General features: G+C 55.8%; 3 protein-coding genes across 3 annotated transcripts; 2 read left to right on the forward strand and 1 right to left on the reverse strand.

Moving 5' to 3' along the window:
* Nucleotides 1-1437: 1437 nt before the first annotated feature.
* On the reverse strand, nt 1438-2513 carry COCSUDRAFT_52477 (hypothetical protein). Its single transcript, XM_005651334.1, has one exon. It carries the CDS (start codon nt 1869-1871, stop codon nt 1551-1553), a length of 321 nt encoding a protein of 106 aa, XP_005651391.1. The 5' UTR covers nt 1872-2513; the 3' UTR covers nt 1438-1550.
* Nucleotides 2514-8202: 5689 nt separating this feature from the next.
* On the forward strand, nt 8203-10740 carry COCSUDRAFT_27266 (hypothetical protein; the record flags this gene model as incomplete). Its single annotated transcript, XM_005651335.1, has 8 exons — nt 8203-8525; nt 8615-8699; nt 8791-8860; nt 8961-9090; nt 9208-9365; nt 9488-9646; nt 9814-10017; nt 10159-10740. The coding sequence occupies exons 1-8, from the start codon at nt 8429-8431 to the stop codon at nt 10738-10740; spliced, it is 1485 nt and encodes a 494-aa protein (XP_005651392.1). The 5' UTR covers nt 8203-8428.
* A 302-nt stretch (nt 10741-11042) lies between these two features.
* On the forward strand, nt 11043-12343 carry COCSUDRAFT_39825 (hypothetical protein; the record flags this gene model as incomplete). The annotated part of the gene is made up of 5 exons (XM_005651336.1): nt 11043-11116; nt 11207-11312; nt 11391-11616; nt 11760-11975; nt 12168-12343. 5 exons carry the CDS (start codon nt 11043-11045, stop codon nt 12341-12343), a joined length of 798 nt encoding a protein of 265 aa, XP_005651393.1.
* Nucleotides 12344-12847: the final 504 nt, after the last annotated feature.

Raw genomic sequence — 12847 nt, forward strand, 5'->3', positions numbered from 1 at the left:
CAATCCAAGCAGCGGGTGGTAATTTTTGTACTTGTTGGATGTACTTTATGTAGTGATCCTGCAAAGAGACTCGTCATTACACTCTGAGGTACAATGACAATGTTGCAAGTTGTGACACCTGCTTCTGCTTCCCGGGATAGTATGCCAGGCATTATTGGGACACCGAAGTGCATCTGCAGTCTACTTTGCAGCTGCGACGAGTTCATGTGTCTATAGTTCCTATGTTTATGGGCTTCTGGCATGAAAGCGCCATGTCTGGTGCAAAATTTTGAGTATAGGAAGCGCTGTACCGGACAGCTCGGAGGTTGCATCTGCTTGCACGCACCTTCCCCGGCTCCGGACGGTGTGTGGATTTCTTTTTATATCGTATCTTTTTATGCTGACTGTAGATAAAGCAAATGTTCTGAAGCTGACACTTTCCTCGAGTGTTGTTGCAAAAATTCGTCAGAGGGAATGATATGAGTGAAGTACTATAAGTTGCTGCGGGTCTGTTGACATGATCGGTGCACCCTTATGGCCATCAGTGCATGGTGAATGCTGCTAAGCAAAGCGCCATGTTTACTTTTGCAGGTTCTGCCTCAGAGTGCATGCGTGCTGGTCATCAAAGGAAGGCAGCGCCGCACTCCAGCGCCACCCATTTTGAAGCACAATTTTTTCCCGGGGAAGGGCTTGTCATGGATCTGTGACTATACAGACTAAACTAGGCGTAAATCGGTACCAGATGATTTTTCTGGGCTTGAAGTCCAGTCATTTGGGCCGTTCTGTGACAGCCTGAGGGCCAATCTGTGACAGACCAAAGATGGAAAATGAAAAAGGAAGTCTTACCCTGGGCACTTCTTGGGATCTGAACAGGATCGTGGCTCAGCCAAGACTAAAAAAGGCAAAAGGTGTCTTACTTAGGGAACTGAATAGATTACCTCTAGTGAGTAGACAGAAGTGATTCAGCACTATAGGAAAGCAAAAAAGGTGTGCGCTTGAAGTTTTGAACGGGCGCCCACCACGGCAAAACTTTCTCAGCTTTTGCATGCAGTGCAGCACAGAAACAGAATGCCTAGATTGATTGAACAGTTTGTCACTCTGTCTTCAATACCAAGAAGTCATGACTGCTCACTCACCTAAGCACGTGCTGACACGTGCATGCACCAATAAAACTCCTCATGCATCTTGACTTCGTTGCATTCGGGAATTCCAAAAAATGTACACACCCCGTGGCTGTTCAAGGCCACGTTGTTCACGATGTTGGTGCGATTTTCCTGTTGTGCTGGTTTAAGCTTGCCAAAACCATTATGATACTGTGTGTGATGATCATGATGCAGTGCTACTGATGATCTAGATACTGTGCACATGCTGTCTGCAAACAGATCAATGAAGGAGGCAAAACATGCAAGGCAGTAAGAGTGAGGAATGGCTGCCTCGCAATCTGAACAGGTCAAATGTACCTTGTACATTCTTACAAGATGTGCATTGCAGTTGTCAGCCGACACCTAGACCGTCCAGTGACTTGTGACTTGCTCATCAAGCTAACAATCAGTTGGACATCTTAGCCTCAGCTAGACTGTGTCCGACTTGGCAGGTCTGAGAAGGTCGTTGCCTTCGCAGGCATGGACAAACCCGGCAGCCGTCGAAAATTGACCGGCTGCAACACACAGGATGGCAGCGGCATAATCACTCCTAAAGCTCTGCAGCAGCTTGCTGTACTGACTTTCACTGGGGCTATCGAGTAATATGCCCACTGCTGGAACCTGCACTACTGCCTTGCACCATATGACTGCCAAGAGAGACTCACTCATGGAGAAATCACGCATGCAAGGTCTCGCAGCTTGAATTTGCAGACAAGATGGCGATCTGCTCAAGAACTTGGCATTGACCATTGTTCTGCTGCAACACTCTTGATAGCAGCATTACTGTATTGTAAGATGCACCGCGCATACTGTCTTCCTGCAGCACTCTTCTCATCCGCAAAGTTGCAGTTGCGTGCTTCCACCTTCTTGGTGAGGCTCTGCAATACGAATTCAAATGATGTTCACACACCCTCTGGCTCCATATCCCTTGCTGGGTGCGCTTGTGGTCTCGTCATCCAGGCACAATCGACACGATCGCTGTGAGGGCCACAGTAGACAGAGTTCCTTGCAACCCCTGCCCCTTGCAAAGCTTGCCGTGGTTGACGTATCAGCTGACCCACAATCCGATCCACCTGACAATCTTGATCCTCCCCTCATCCCGCATCACACTCTTCATGCGCCCTGTGGCAGCGGCACCCACGCTGTGACGGGGTTCGTCTGCCCACCGCGTGCGGCTCCACGAGCGCCTCTGGCGCGGCCTGTGCCGCGGCCCCGAACGCCGTCCCTGCCGCCAGATTCCTGGGGTGGCACGCCCTCTCCCGGGTGCCGCCGCGCCTGCGCTGGTCCCGTGCGCTGCTGCCCCGCGGCTGGTCCGCCCTCACGGCGGCGCTGGTGCTGGTGGCCGCCGCCGTCATTGCCGGCCGAAACGCCGTCCATGCCTCCCTCACGTCCGCGGCCGCGTGCGTAGCCGCCCCGGCCAGCGGGCACGCCCCTCATCGGTGGGCTGCCCATGCGGCCCCTGCCGCCGCGGCGGCCGCCGCCTGATGGTGGCCCACCCCGCATGGTAGGGACCACTGCCTCGACGGTCGCCCGGATATCCTCCGGGGTGAACACGTCGTCCGGCAGGCCGGCAGCAGTGTCATGCAGCGCTGCCGGCGCCTCGCCCGCCTTCCCAACAAACCCCTCTGGCAAGGTCTGACGATGCATCTCCATGTTGCCGTTGGACTGCGGCACGCCACCATTCCTGCAAATTGCCAGCATGTTGTGAGGTGGAGATCCTAGGGGAGGATGATGAACTATCCAGGCAAAGTACGCGGGGGTGCTGTGCATGAGCTGTATTGACTCGAGACCAGAAACAGAAGGAGGGTGCATAAGTCTCACCTGCTCAACGAGTCCAACGGTGGGTGCTGGCTCGTGTAAGGCGCCTGTCGCACAACCGAATCCAGGGCCCCGGGTCCAGGGTATGGTTGGGAAGCCGCCACTCGTGAAGTCTGGCCCAACGGACCAACGCTCCAGTCTGGCTGTCTGCCCAGAGGGCCTGTGCTCCAGTCAGGCTGCTTGCTGGCCGTGCCGGTGCTCCAGTCTGCTTGCTTGCCTGCGCATGACAGCGTTTGCATGACATCGATGCGTATAATAGAAAGCCAGGAACATGCAGATCTGGGATGCATAAGGAAAAGGATACACCTGAGCAACAAGCAACCCAAGTGCACACCTGTAGGAACGAATGGGGCTGTAAAGCCTGTGTGGAGCTGGCCGAATTGCAGGCCCGGAGGCACGCCCTGCCCAAACTGCGTGCTGCTGAAGGCGCCGAACTGGGGGTTGGAGTTGATGCCAGCGCTGCCACCGCCGTATGATGGCCCGCTGCCAAAGGACTGGTCGCCGGCAGCATTGTAGAACGGCTGCTTGGCGGCGCTCAGGTTGAAAGCGCCCTGGTCCTGCACGCCCTGCTGCTGAGCTGCACCGCCCTGCTGTGCGGTCGAGGTTTGCGGCTGCTTAAACTGCTGCCACATGTTGGCGCCCTGAGCCTGGCCTGGCAGCGAGAACAGCACGCCCGGGAACGCGGCGGGGCCGATCGGGGCAGCGGACACCGCGGAGGAGCGCTGGCCGCCAAAGCCGACAGGGCGAGACTCTGACGGCGCTGGCAGCGGGTCCAGAGAGAGGTCGGCAGGCAGCGCAGGGATGCCTTTTGGCAGCACATCCTGCCCAAGGCTGCTGCTCACGCCGGCGGCGGTGCTGGCGGAGCGCGGCCGTGAAACCGCGCCGACCACGCCGGCTGCGCTCTTGGGCCGCTCCACCGGGGGGTCGCTGCTCTCCGCGATTGGTGACTTGATGGCGATGGGGTCCAGCGACGGCGTAAACCGGCTGCTGCGGCTGTCCACCGCCAGCGGCAGGGAACCCTCGGCTGAAGACATGATGGGCAGGCCGCCTGTGACGGTCGTCCCCCAGCCGCCCAGCCCGGGCGGCTCCGAAATTGCGTCCCAGCCAAGGCCAGGCGGCACTGTGGCAATGATGGGCATGGCTTCTGCCTCAGGAGCTGACTGCTGCTTTTCCTGTGCCACCATCGGCGCCTCAACAGCGGCCGGAGGGGCTTCGGGTGGCAACTTGACAGCCGCTGCTTCAGGAGCATCTGGCGCGGGCGGAGCAACATGCGGAACCGGTGCTGGAGCGGCTGCACCGCGGCCAGCTGCCTTTGCGCCACGACCACGGCCGCGGGCCGACGCAGGAGCATCCCGCCCCCCACGCCCGCGCACATTGTCGCCACGCTGGCGGCCCCTCCTGCTGCCCGCGGCAGCGTCAACTCCGCTTGCGTCTGCACCCGTCTCTGCCGCAACGACCGTGCCCGGGCTGGTCGGCTCCGCCGGCTTGCGGGTAGCGACGCGTGCGGGCCGCTCGCCCCTGCCCCTCCCGCGGCCTCTGCCGCGTCCGCTGTCACCATCCCTCAGAGCTCCTGCATCCCTTGCATGCTGCCCGTCCCGCTCCGCACGGCCGCGACCGTCACGTCCGCGGCCACGCACGGGCCGTCCGCCATCCACGGTTCTTGGCTCGGGCTCCTCCTGGGCAGGCTCTTGAGGGGGCGTGCTGGGACCATCATCCCCTGCAGGTGATAGCAAAATATAACATCCTGATCGAGCACCCTGGCAGTTGCTGCTGAGGCAGGTCTGGAAATAGCTCTCAAGTGCATGTGAAGTCAAAGGATGACGAAGAGAACAGTACCGGCAAGGATCTTGCGCCAGGACACAGGAGGTCCCTTTGACTGGACGATGACAGGTGGAGCCACAGGGGCGGCGGCTGCATTGCTTGTGCCGTTTGCATCTACAGAGACAGGTCCGCTGCCATCAGCGCTGCTGACTCCGTGCACTGCCACCGCCTTCTTTGCTGCTGCAGGCTGCCTCTCCGGCTTGCTGACCGTCATGACCTTCTTGTCAGACACCTCCTGCTCGGCGCCTACCCTAGAGGGCTCCATGCTGCGCTTGGGGCCTCTCGGCGGTGGAGCGGGGGCGATTTTCTCTTCCCATGCATCAGGTGTGCCGTTTGGCAGGCGCGCCCTCTTCCAGGCATTGGGCAACGGCGCTGCAACATCCTGGGCTGAGCTCACCACGCTCACATCTCTGTCATCATCGCTCAGGGCATCCTGGGCGACACTGCTATTTGCCTGCACAAAATCCACACTGTCCGTCAGCAAAGACACCACATGATAGGCCGACCATGCACGTAATCTGCCAGAGCAATTAAACTAATTCATCCTAATTCACGCTCAGCATTGGCACTGCTTTACAGGGCAGTATGGGCATTTGTGCAGAATTACACGCATGAAGGAGTGATATGCATGAGAGGGTGTTTGTTTGTCGACAGGCTGCATAATGGGGCTACGGACCTGGACGTCGATGGAGGAGCCGTGCACGCTGCCCTCTTGATCCTGGTCAATAGCTGCCCTCTCTGACACGCTGCTCGAAAGTGGTCTTGCAGGCATTGCTGCTGCCTCTCGCTGTTCCTCTTCTAGCGTCAGCGCAGCAAGCTCTGTCTCAGCCTTCTCATGCGCAATGGCTGCTGCTTCTGCGGCTGCCCTAGCAGCCTTTGCCTCCTCTTCTGCACGTTTCTCTGCGGCATCCTTGGCAGCTAGCTCTTCCAATGCAAGCCTGCAGACACCCAACAAACACGATGTCCGATTGTGATGCGACAGCATGACAGACAGGCCATCAACAGTGTCTGACAATAGGACAGCATCACTACAGGTGGAGAAATTTGGAGGGCACCTTTCAGCTTCACGAGCAGCAATGGCTTCATCCAAAGCCTTCAGCTTGGCAGCTGCAGCCTCCTTTCTCTTACGCTCTGCTTCTTCCTCCTCAAGCTCACGCTGCCTCCGAGCCATCTTGGCATTCTGGGGAACCTGCACAAATGATATCAACCATCAGCTTTATTCGACGTTCGATCGCTTGATGCACATTGCTGTTCATATTTGCGGACAGAGGCAGAAGCAAAGGCAGGCGAACACACCACAGGCTCTGAAGGCTCATCGACCTCAGTGACATTGGCTGCTGCAACTTGCGCCAGTGTGAGGGGGCCTGAGGGCTCCTTCACCGGGGGTGCCGATTCTACTACCTCGGGGAGCAGCTCCTCTTCTGCAACAACGACCTCCTGCTCCAGCTTGCGTTGCCGTTCCTGCAGACGAATGAGCAAGTCTCAGAACTACCTCAAGGTTGTGCTTGTATGAATAATGGTGCTACTTGCACACCGGCAAGGAAGAGAGGAAAGGAAAGAGCGGCTGCAGCTTTTGGTGGGAAGCGCACCTTCTCCAAATCCTGGGCCACCCTGTCGAGCTCGGCCAGGAACGCCTCGCGCTCAGGATCCACCTCCATGCTCCTGCCTCCGTTGGCGGAGTCTCCGGCCGCGTCTGTGCGCGGCGGTGGGGGAGGCTGCCTGGAGGGGGGCGGTGGGGGCGGAAAGAGAGCGGCATCATCGGCGAAGGGAGGGAACTCGCCAAACCGGTCCTGACTGCCGAAGCGGCCAGTAGGTGGCCGGCCATAGGGTCTCTGTGGTGGCGGCGGGTTGCCCTGTCCACCACGGATCCACCGCTCATCATCAAACCCTCGCGCAGCAACCCCGTAGCCGTCTGCCGGGCCCCTGCCGCCATAACCATCGCCCCTGTCCTCCCATGGAGGCCTGAAGGCACGGTCCTCCTCCGCCCTGCATCAGCAAAGTCCTCACTCACACTGAAAGAATGCAGCCCTCAGGGTGCATGTGCAGCTCTCTGCAGTGGACAGCATGAGGGTCTGCACAACAAACCATAATGGTGATCAGGCTGTGCAAGTTCAGTAGAAGGGAACAATCCTTTACCTATCAGGTGGAGCTGGCTGGCTTGGTCCAGCTGCTGGCAGACGACGTTCGTCCTCGTCCCAGTTGGCTACTCCCTGTTTAAAACCAAGAACAGATTAGAATTACATGCCACACCTTTGCTGTGCAACCAGCATACTGGGCATAATGGGCAAGCAAGCACTCCTTTGGCAGCAACTAATTTACCACATCATCCCCCAAAAAGTACAGAGCTAGGTCAGGCAAAGACAGTGGTGCACCTGACTGTCTGGTACGGAAGGGACCCGCTGTTTTGGGAGGTTGAGCTGCCGAGGTGTGGCGGCCGCTGAAAGAGTAGGATATTCGTGTGGATTGAGGCGACGAGATCCCGGACGAGGAGGGGGGAGCGCCTGCAACTGCGGGGCAGGCGGCTGCCAGCCAGAGTCTCGACTGTGCGTGGACGCCCAAGTTGAGCCCGCGGAAAGAGCAGTCTGCCGCAGATCGGCCGGCGTCGGCGCTGGCTCCTCTACTTTCTGCCAGCTAGTACCGCTTCCCGACGGCACTATCTGGGTGTTAGGATCGTTGCCGGCGTTTTCCTGCAGGAAGTCCTTTCAGCTCAGTGTTGCAAGGCTCAGTAATAAAGTCTGGCCAAGACAGCCCAGATATCAGGTAAATGCTGCGATGCAATCAGTCGGCCCTACCTTTCTCAAGGATGGAAGATTGACGGGCTTGGGCACGGCAAGCTTGGCCGCTGAGTTGGACGCAGGCAATCTGGCCTTCTGCATAGCAACAGCGCAGATCAGAGGCTGTGTTTCAGGTGTTAGACTCTTGATGGATCCCACGCATGCGGAGCGCGACATCTGAATGCAAAAAAAGGAAACCAACGCATTGCTCCGTCTGGATTAAATCAGGACACAACGCCATTGGCCAGCCAGCCAGTCTGCCTCTTCAAGGATCAGACAACCCCCCCACTTTACCTTGCTTGACCCCAGAGAAACCAGGCCAGATCCATATCTTGTGGGCTGCGAGTAGGGCTGGGAGAAGCCAGATCCAGACTTCTGAGACGACAGCACGCCATTCAAGTTACTGTTCGCATATTTGTTGCGTTGAGACATCTTCTAGCGCAGCACTCTCCAATGAAAGTGCTGGGCGGTACATCGAGCTTCCGTGGCCTCGACTGGCTACGTGAACGCCCGCCAAGCACTAAAGGAGCTGGTGCTCTAGCGTTTTCGCCCAATCCTGCAGAATTGGTCCACAGCAGGACGGTGGCAAATGTCACGCGGCGTTCCTGCCTGAGCGGGACTCTGACTGGCACGGTCATGTGGCTTCGTCATGCAATCTTCTGAAAAATGAAAAACAAAAGTTAGAAAAGCTGATCTATGTGAAGCACTGAAGGCTTCGTGCATGTTCCCTTCTTTTCGTGTTATTCACACACTGGACTACATCTAGGAAGGCTTTATGGTGTCATTTAATTGGCAGTTTGCCATTTCATTAATCTAGATTGACTATTTTACTAACCTCACAGGCCATGAGATGGTGTCACTGACTTCTGAGTCGACATTTGTGGCTACTCCAATATGCTTATGAGAGCATTGGGAGATCATGCCGCAACCCTCCTGATCATAGCGGTATCTCTGTTGATACGGCTTGGTGTTGGATTACATTCCTACTCTGGTGACACCCCTTATCCTCTTCGGGGGACAGCACCTTGTCTTCAACTTGATGCTGTTGCCTTCATATATATAACTACAGCAAGCTTGCAGGTGCAGGTTTGCCACCCAGATACGGTGACTATGAGGCACAACGTCACTGGATGGAAGTCACAGTCCACCTTCCAATCCAGGATTGGTGGGCGCGCCTCACCAACTCAAGTCTAGTGATGAATGCACAGCACTTTGCATGACGGGACAGGGCAATGAGGGTGCGATATACACACCAGGTACAAGAACACCACTGACAACAACTTGGACTATTGGGGCCTCGACTACCCTCCAATCAGCGCCTACCAGGCAAGGGGCCCTTCTTCCAGACCAGACTACTTCTGATCAGCACTGCACACCCCTCAAAATTGGCACGGAGTGATGCCCGTCAGATTGTGCAACTTTGCAGAGCTGGCTGTATGGGAAAGCCATTCAGCATGCCGAGCCTGAGGCCATTGCTTTGCTCATATCTCGAGGATACGAGACTTCTTCCAGCAAAACAACGATGCGCTGGAGTGTTGTGATATCTGACATATTGGGTGAGCGCATGCTGTTTTTGGCTCTGCGTGAAGCACAAGCACAAGCACTTGTGAAGAGTACACAAGTGAGAGCACATGCCGGTAAAGCGTCTGAACAAAAGTTGTTCTATTGTGCAGTGTACATTCCCGCTGTGCTGGCCTGTCGACGTGCATTCTTAAAGGATGCAACAGCAGAGCAACGGGCATGGATGCTTTTTGCTGCCCTGTTACAGCCAGCTGCCGTCCTGATAGACCATGGTCACTTTCAGTACAACGGCATCAGCCTCGGCTTTGCAGTGCGTCTCTACTGCATCATTTGGTCAGCGTGACACGGAGGGTGGTGGGCCCCTCCTTGGGGCCAAGTTCAAATCTGATCTGCCGACGCCCCTTCACAGCAGAGCACTGTGTTTTTTTGTAGGCAGGGGCAGCGGCGGCGGTGGCCACTGGGAAGGAGATGCTGGGCAGCGCGCTATTTTGCCTTTCCCTTAATCACAAGCAGATGAGCATGTACTATGCACCTGCGTTCTTTGCACACTTGCTGGGCAGATGCCTTCAGCGGCCGACATTCCTCAGCAAGGTGCTCGTTAGGCAATCCTTCTCGTAGTACCATGGCAAATGCTGCACGGTGTAGTCAGTCATATATCTTGGATGCGACTTCATCAGCTCCTGTTCACGATGTTGTGATCTGTCGACATTCCATTCGTCAGGCGGGCAGACTGCATCTCAGCATCTATTCTAGCGCAGGTGGGAGCTGTGGCACGTCTGGGCTTCGTGGTGTGTGCAACCTTTGCCTGTGTGTGGGGGCCATTCTTGGTGCCGCCTTCCAGAGCTGTTGGAGTGTTGAGCAGGCTAGCGCCCCTGCGCCGGGGCCTATTTGAGGACTATGTCGCAAATTTCTGGTGTGCTACATCTCCTTTGATCAAATGGAAGCAGCTCTTTACCCAGCAGGTGTGCTCAAAGCCAACTGATCTCCAAACTTCTTGCCTCTTTTAGCCACACAATGCCTGTTGTCACACGTGTGCATCCATTGGAGATATAGAGAAGCTGTAAGGCAATGCAGCCTGTCAACTCTCAAATTGACATGTGCAGGAACTAGTACGCCTCTGCGCGGGTGCCACACTGCTCACTTTGCTGCCGGCAGTGGTGCAGCAGATCAGGAGCCCATCTGAGAAGGGTCTGCTGCTGTGCATGGCCAGCAGCGCATTCTCGTTCTTCTTGTTTTCCTACCAGGTCCACGAGAAGTCCATCCTGCTGGCGCTGCTGCCAGTCACACTGCTGGCACCAGAGCTGCCAGCGCTGGCCGCATGGTTGCCGGCTGTTGCAGCTTTCTCCGTGTATCCGCTGCTGAAGAAGGACGGCCTGTCTCTGGCATATGTGGCGCTGCTGCTACTCTGGGCAGCCTTCACGCTGCCTGCTCAGGCAAACAGAACAGCTGTCACTGGAAGGACATGGATGCATGGTCTGACGTCTTGTGGCCTACCCCTGATTTTCAGAACGTCCGTGGGCCTGGCTCTGGGTGTCCATGCTGCAGCTGCTGTCCTGGAGCCACCCAAGCGGCTGCCTTACATCTTTGATGCGCTCATCACGGCCCTGAGCTTCTTGCACTTTGCTGCTGCTGCGCTGTATGTCCAGATTTTGATGTGGAGGCAGGGCCATGAGAAGAGCCAGTGAAAACGGCTTTTTCAGTCCGACGTGTAATTCTATTGTGCCAATAAAATCTTGTTTCGCCTCGAATGCGCCATGTGCCTTCAAAAATTTTCGACAGCCTTTTGATGTAAATTCGCGACGGACTTTAGAGAACAATTGGCTATCCAAACGTATATTGGTCGTCGACTGCGCTGCGCTTTGCTACTGTGAAGCAGTTTCTCGCTGTGTTGGTACATCACTGAGTTATACCGTTACCACAGGTCATACACCGTCGTTCTTTGTCGCAAAATTTCTTCTGAGGAGCGTGGAAAGTGTGCACTTCAACAATGGCGGCCATCGACAAGCAGGCCCTCAAGGACGCGGTCACAAGGAGGAGTTCATACATCCTAGCAAACAAGGAGTGCGTCACTGATGATTTCTCAACTTGTTGCACCTCACGGCATGCAGGCCATCGCTGGATTGACAAGAACTCTTTCATGACATGTTGCAGGACCATCACCATGAATCAGTGTCGGAAGCTGCTCGAGGAGGACATGGGTCTTCCTGAGAAGAGTTTGAAGAGCGAAAAGGAATATGTGAAGGAGCTGATTGACAAGGTGGGCCCAGTGGTTATTTCCTGCTTTCAAAAAGAATGCATCAGCTCAGAGCTTGACCTCCATGTCACTGTGTTGCAGCTGTTCTCGGGCAACACAGCAGGTGAAGAGCCAGCAGCGCCCTCTCAAGAGAGTGAGGATGATGCGGCAGAGCCTGCATTTGACAGCAACTCTCCCAAGCAGAAGAAGGCGAGACGTAAAGCCAGCGAAGACGATGGTTCTTCACGCAAACGGCTGAAACAGAAAGAAGTGAAGGCCAAGAAGGTGAAGAGGAAGGATGAGGAGGCAGCCCCGGCAGCGCCTGCAGGTGACTTACATATTTAATCCTAGAGTGCAATCAATGCAGCTCTCTGACGGTGGTATGGCGGCTCTCACTGTAGCGCTCAAGCGCCTGCCTCACCAACTTGCACATCCCAGGTCATGACCAGCGCAGGATGGCTGTGGATTTAGGCAAAGAATATGGGCGCGAGGTGCAAAAGATGAAACGCATCTGCAAATCAGCGTCCATCACCATCCCGCCCTCTGTCTACACGAGGGTGTCCAAGGAGCAGGATGTGGCAGACAGGCTGAAAGCGCTGCTGCAGAAACATGGCCTGTCAGAGCAGGCCACCACAGACGAAGTCGCGCAAGTGCGCAAGGACGTGCAGAAGCAGCGTGACCTGGAGGGTGAGACTCTGCACCCCTGCTATGACTGTCAAGTCTTGTGCCCCATGTGGTTTGTGATTGTGCAGGCCGCTCTGAAGCACTTCATTTGGATGCATCATCCCGGAACTCTTTGTGAGCTCAGCCTCTGCAGGGTAACGCGCACGGTGTTTGACTTGCGCACTTGTCAGTGAAGAGCTTGCACTGGGTGTGCAGGCATTGACATGAGCAACATTCTGGCTGAGGGCCGTGGCAGGCGTGCGGCTGCTGCAGCGCCGCACAAGTACACCTACCTGGACAACGGTTCCCTGTCAGACTCAGACGCGGACAATGTGTGTCCTTCTCTAAACTGCTTTGTCCCCCAGCAGCAGGAAATCTGCGCCAGAGTCTAAAATAATATTGGTGGCGCAGGAAAATGCTGATGAGGAGAATGCGCAACCTGCCAATGTCAGTCCTGGTGAGAGCCCTGCACATAGGACTTTACTGCATTTTGGCAAATAGATGAACCTCCTCCTTGGAAGCCAGTGCTTCAGTGAAATAGACCAATTCAGTGTGACATTTGCAGGGAAGAGAAAGCAGCAGGAAAAGAAAGCAAATAGAATTGCTGAGGTGAGTGACGATTCTGATATTGATGTAGAGGACGCTTCTGGCAGCGAGTCATCTGAGTTAAGCCAACCTGAGCCAGGTGAGGATCGCAAACATTGCCTCGCAAGTTAATAAATTACTATGCACCCCAAGTTTGAGTGGCACAATGTGCCTGCCATTAAGCTGCAAGCACGCATATGCAGGTCTTCTGGACAAGGCTAGCCTAGAGGTCCCAGTGAAGGGCGCCATGAAGCGGAACCTTGCACTGTGGTCAGATGATGACGACTAGTTGGTATCGATGCATTGCGACA

Source organism: Coccomyxa subellipsoidea, assembly GCF_000258705.1.
Source record: "Coccomyxa subellipsoidea C-169, whole genome shotgun sequence".
NCBI classification, from domain to species: domain Eukaryota; kingdom Viridiplantae; phylum Chlorophyta; class Trebouxiophyceae; family Coccomyxaceae; genus Coccomyxa; species Coccomyxa subellipsoidea.

What these genes read in the sequence shown, in the direction of transcription:
- COCSUDRAFT_52477 (XM_005651334.1), bottom strand. Translation starts at nt 1,871, where the DNA reads ATGGTCAATGCCAAGTTCTTGAGCAGATCGCCATCTTGTCTGCAAATT.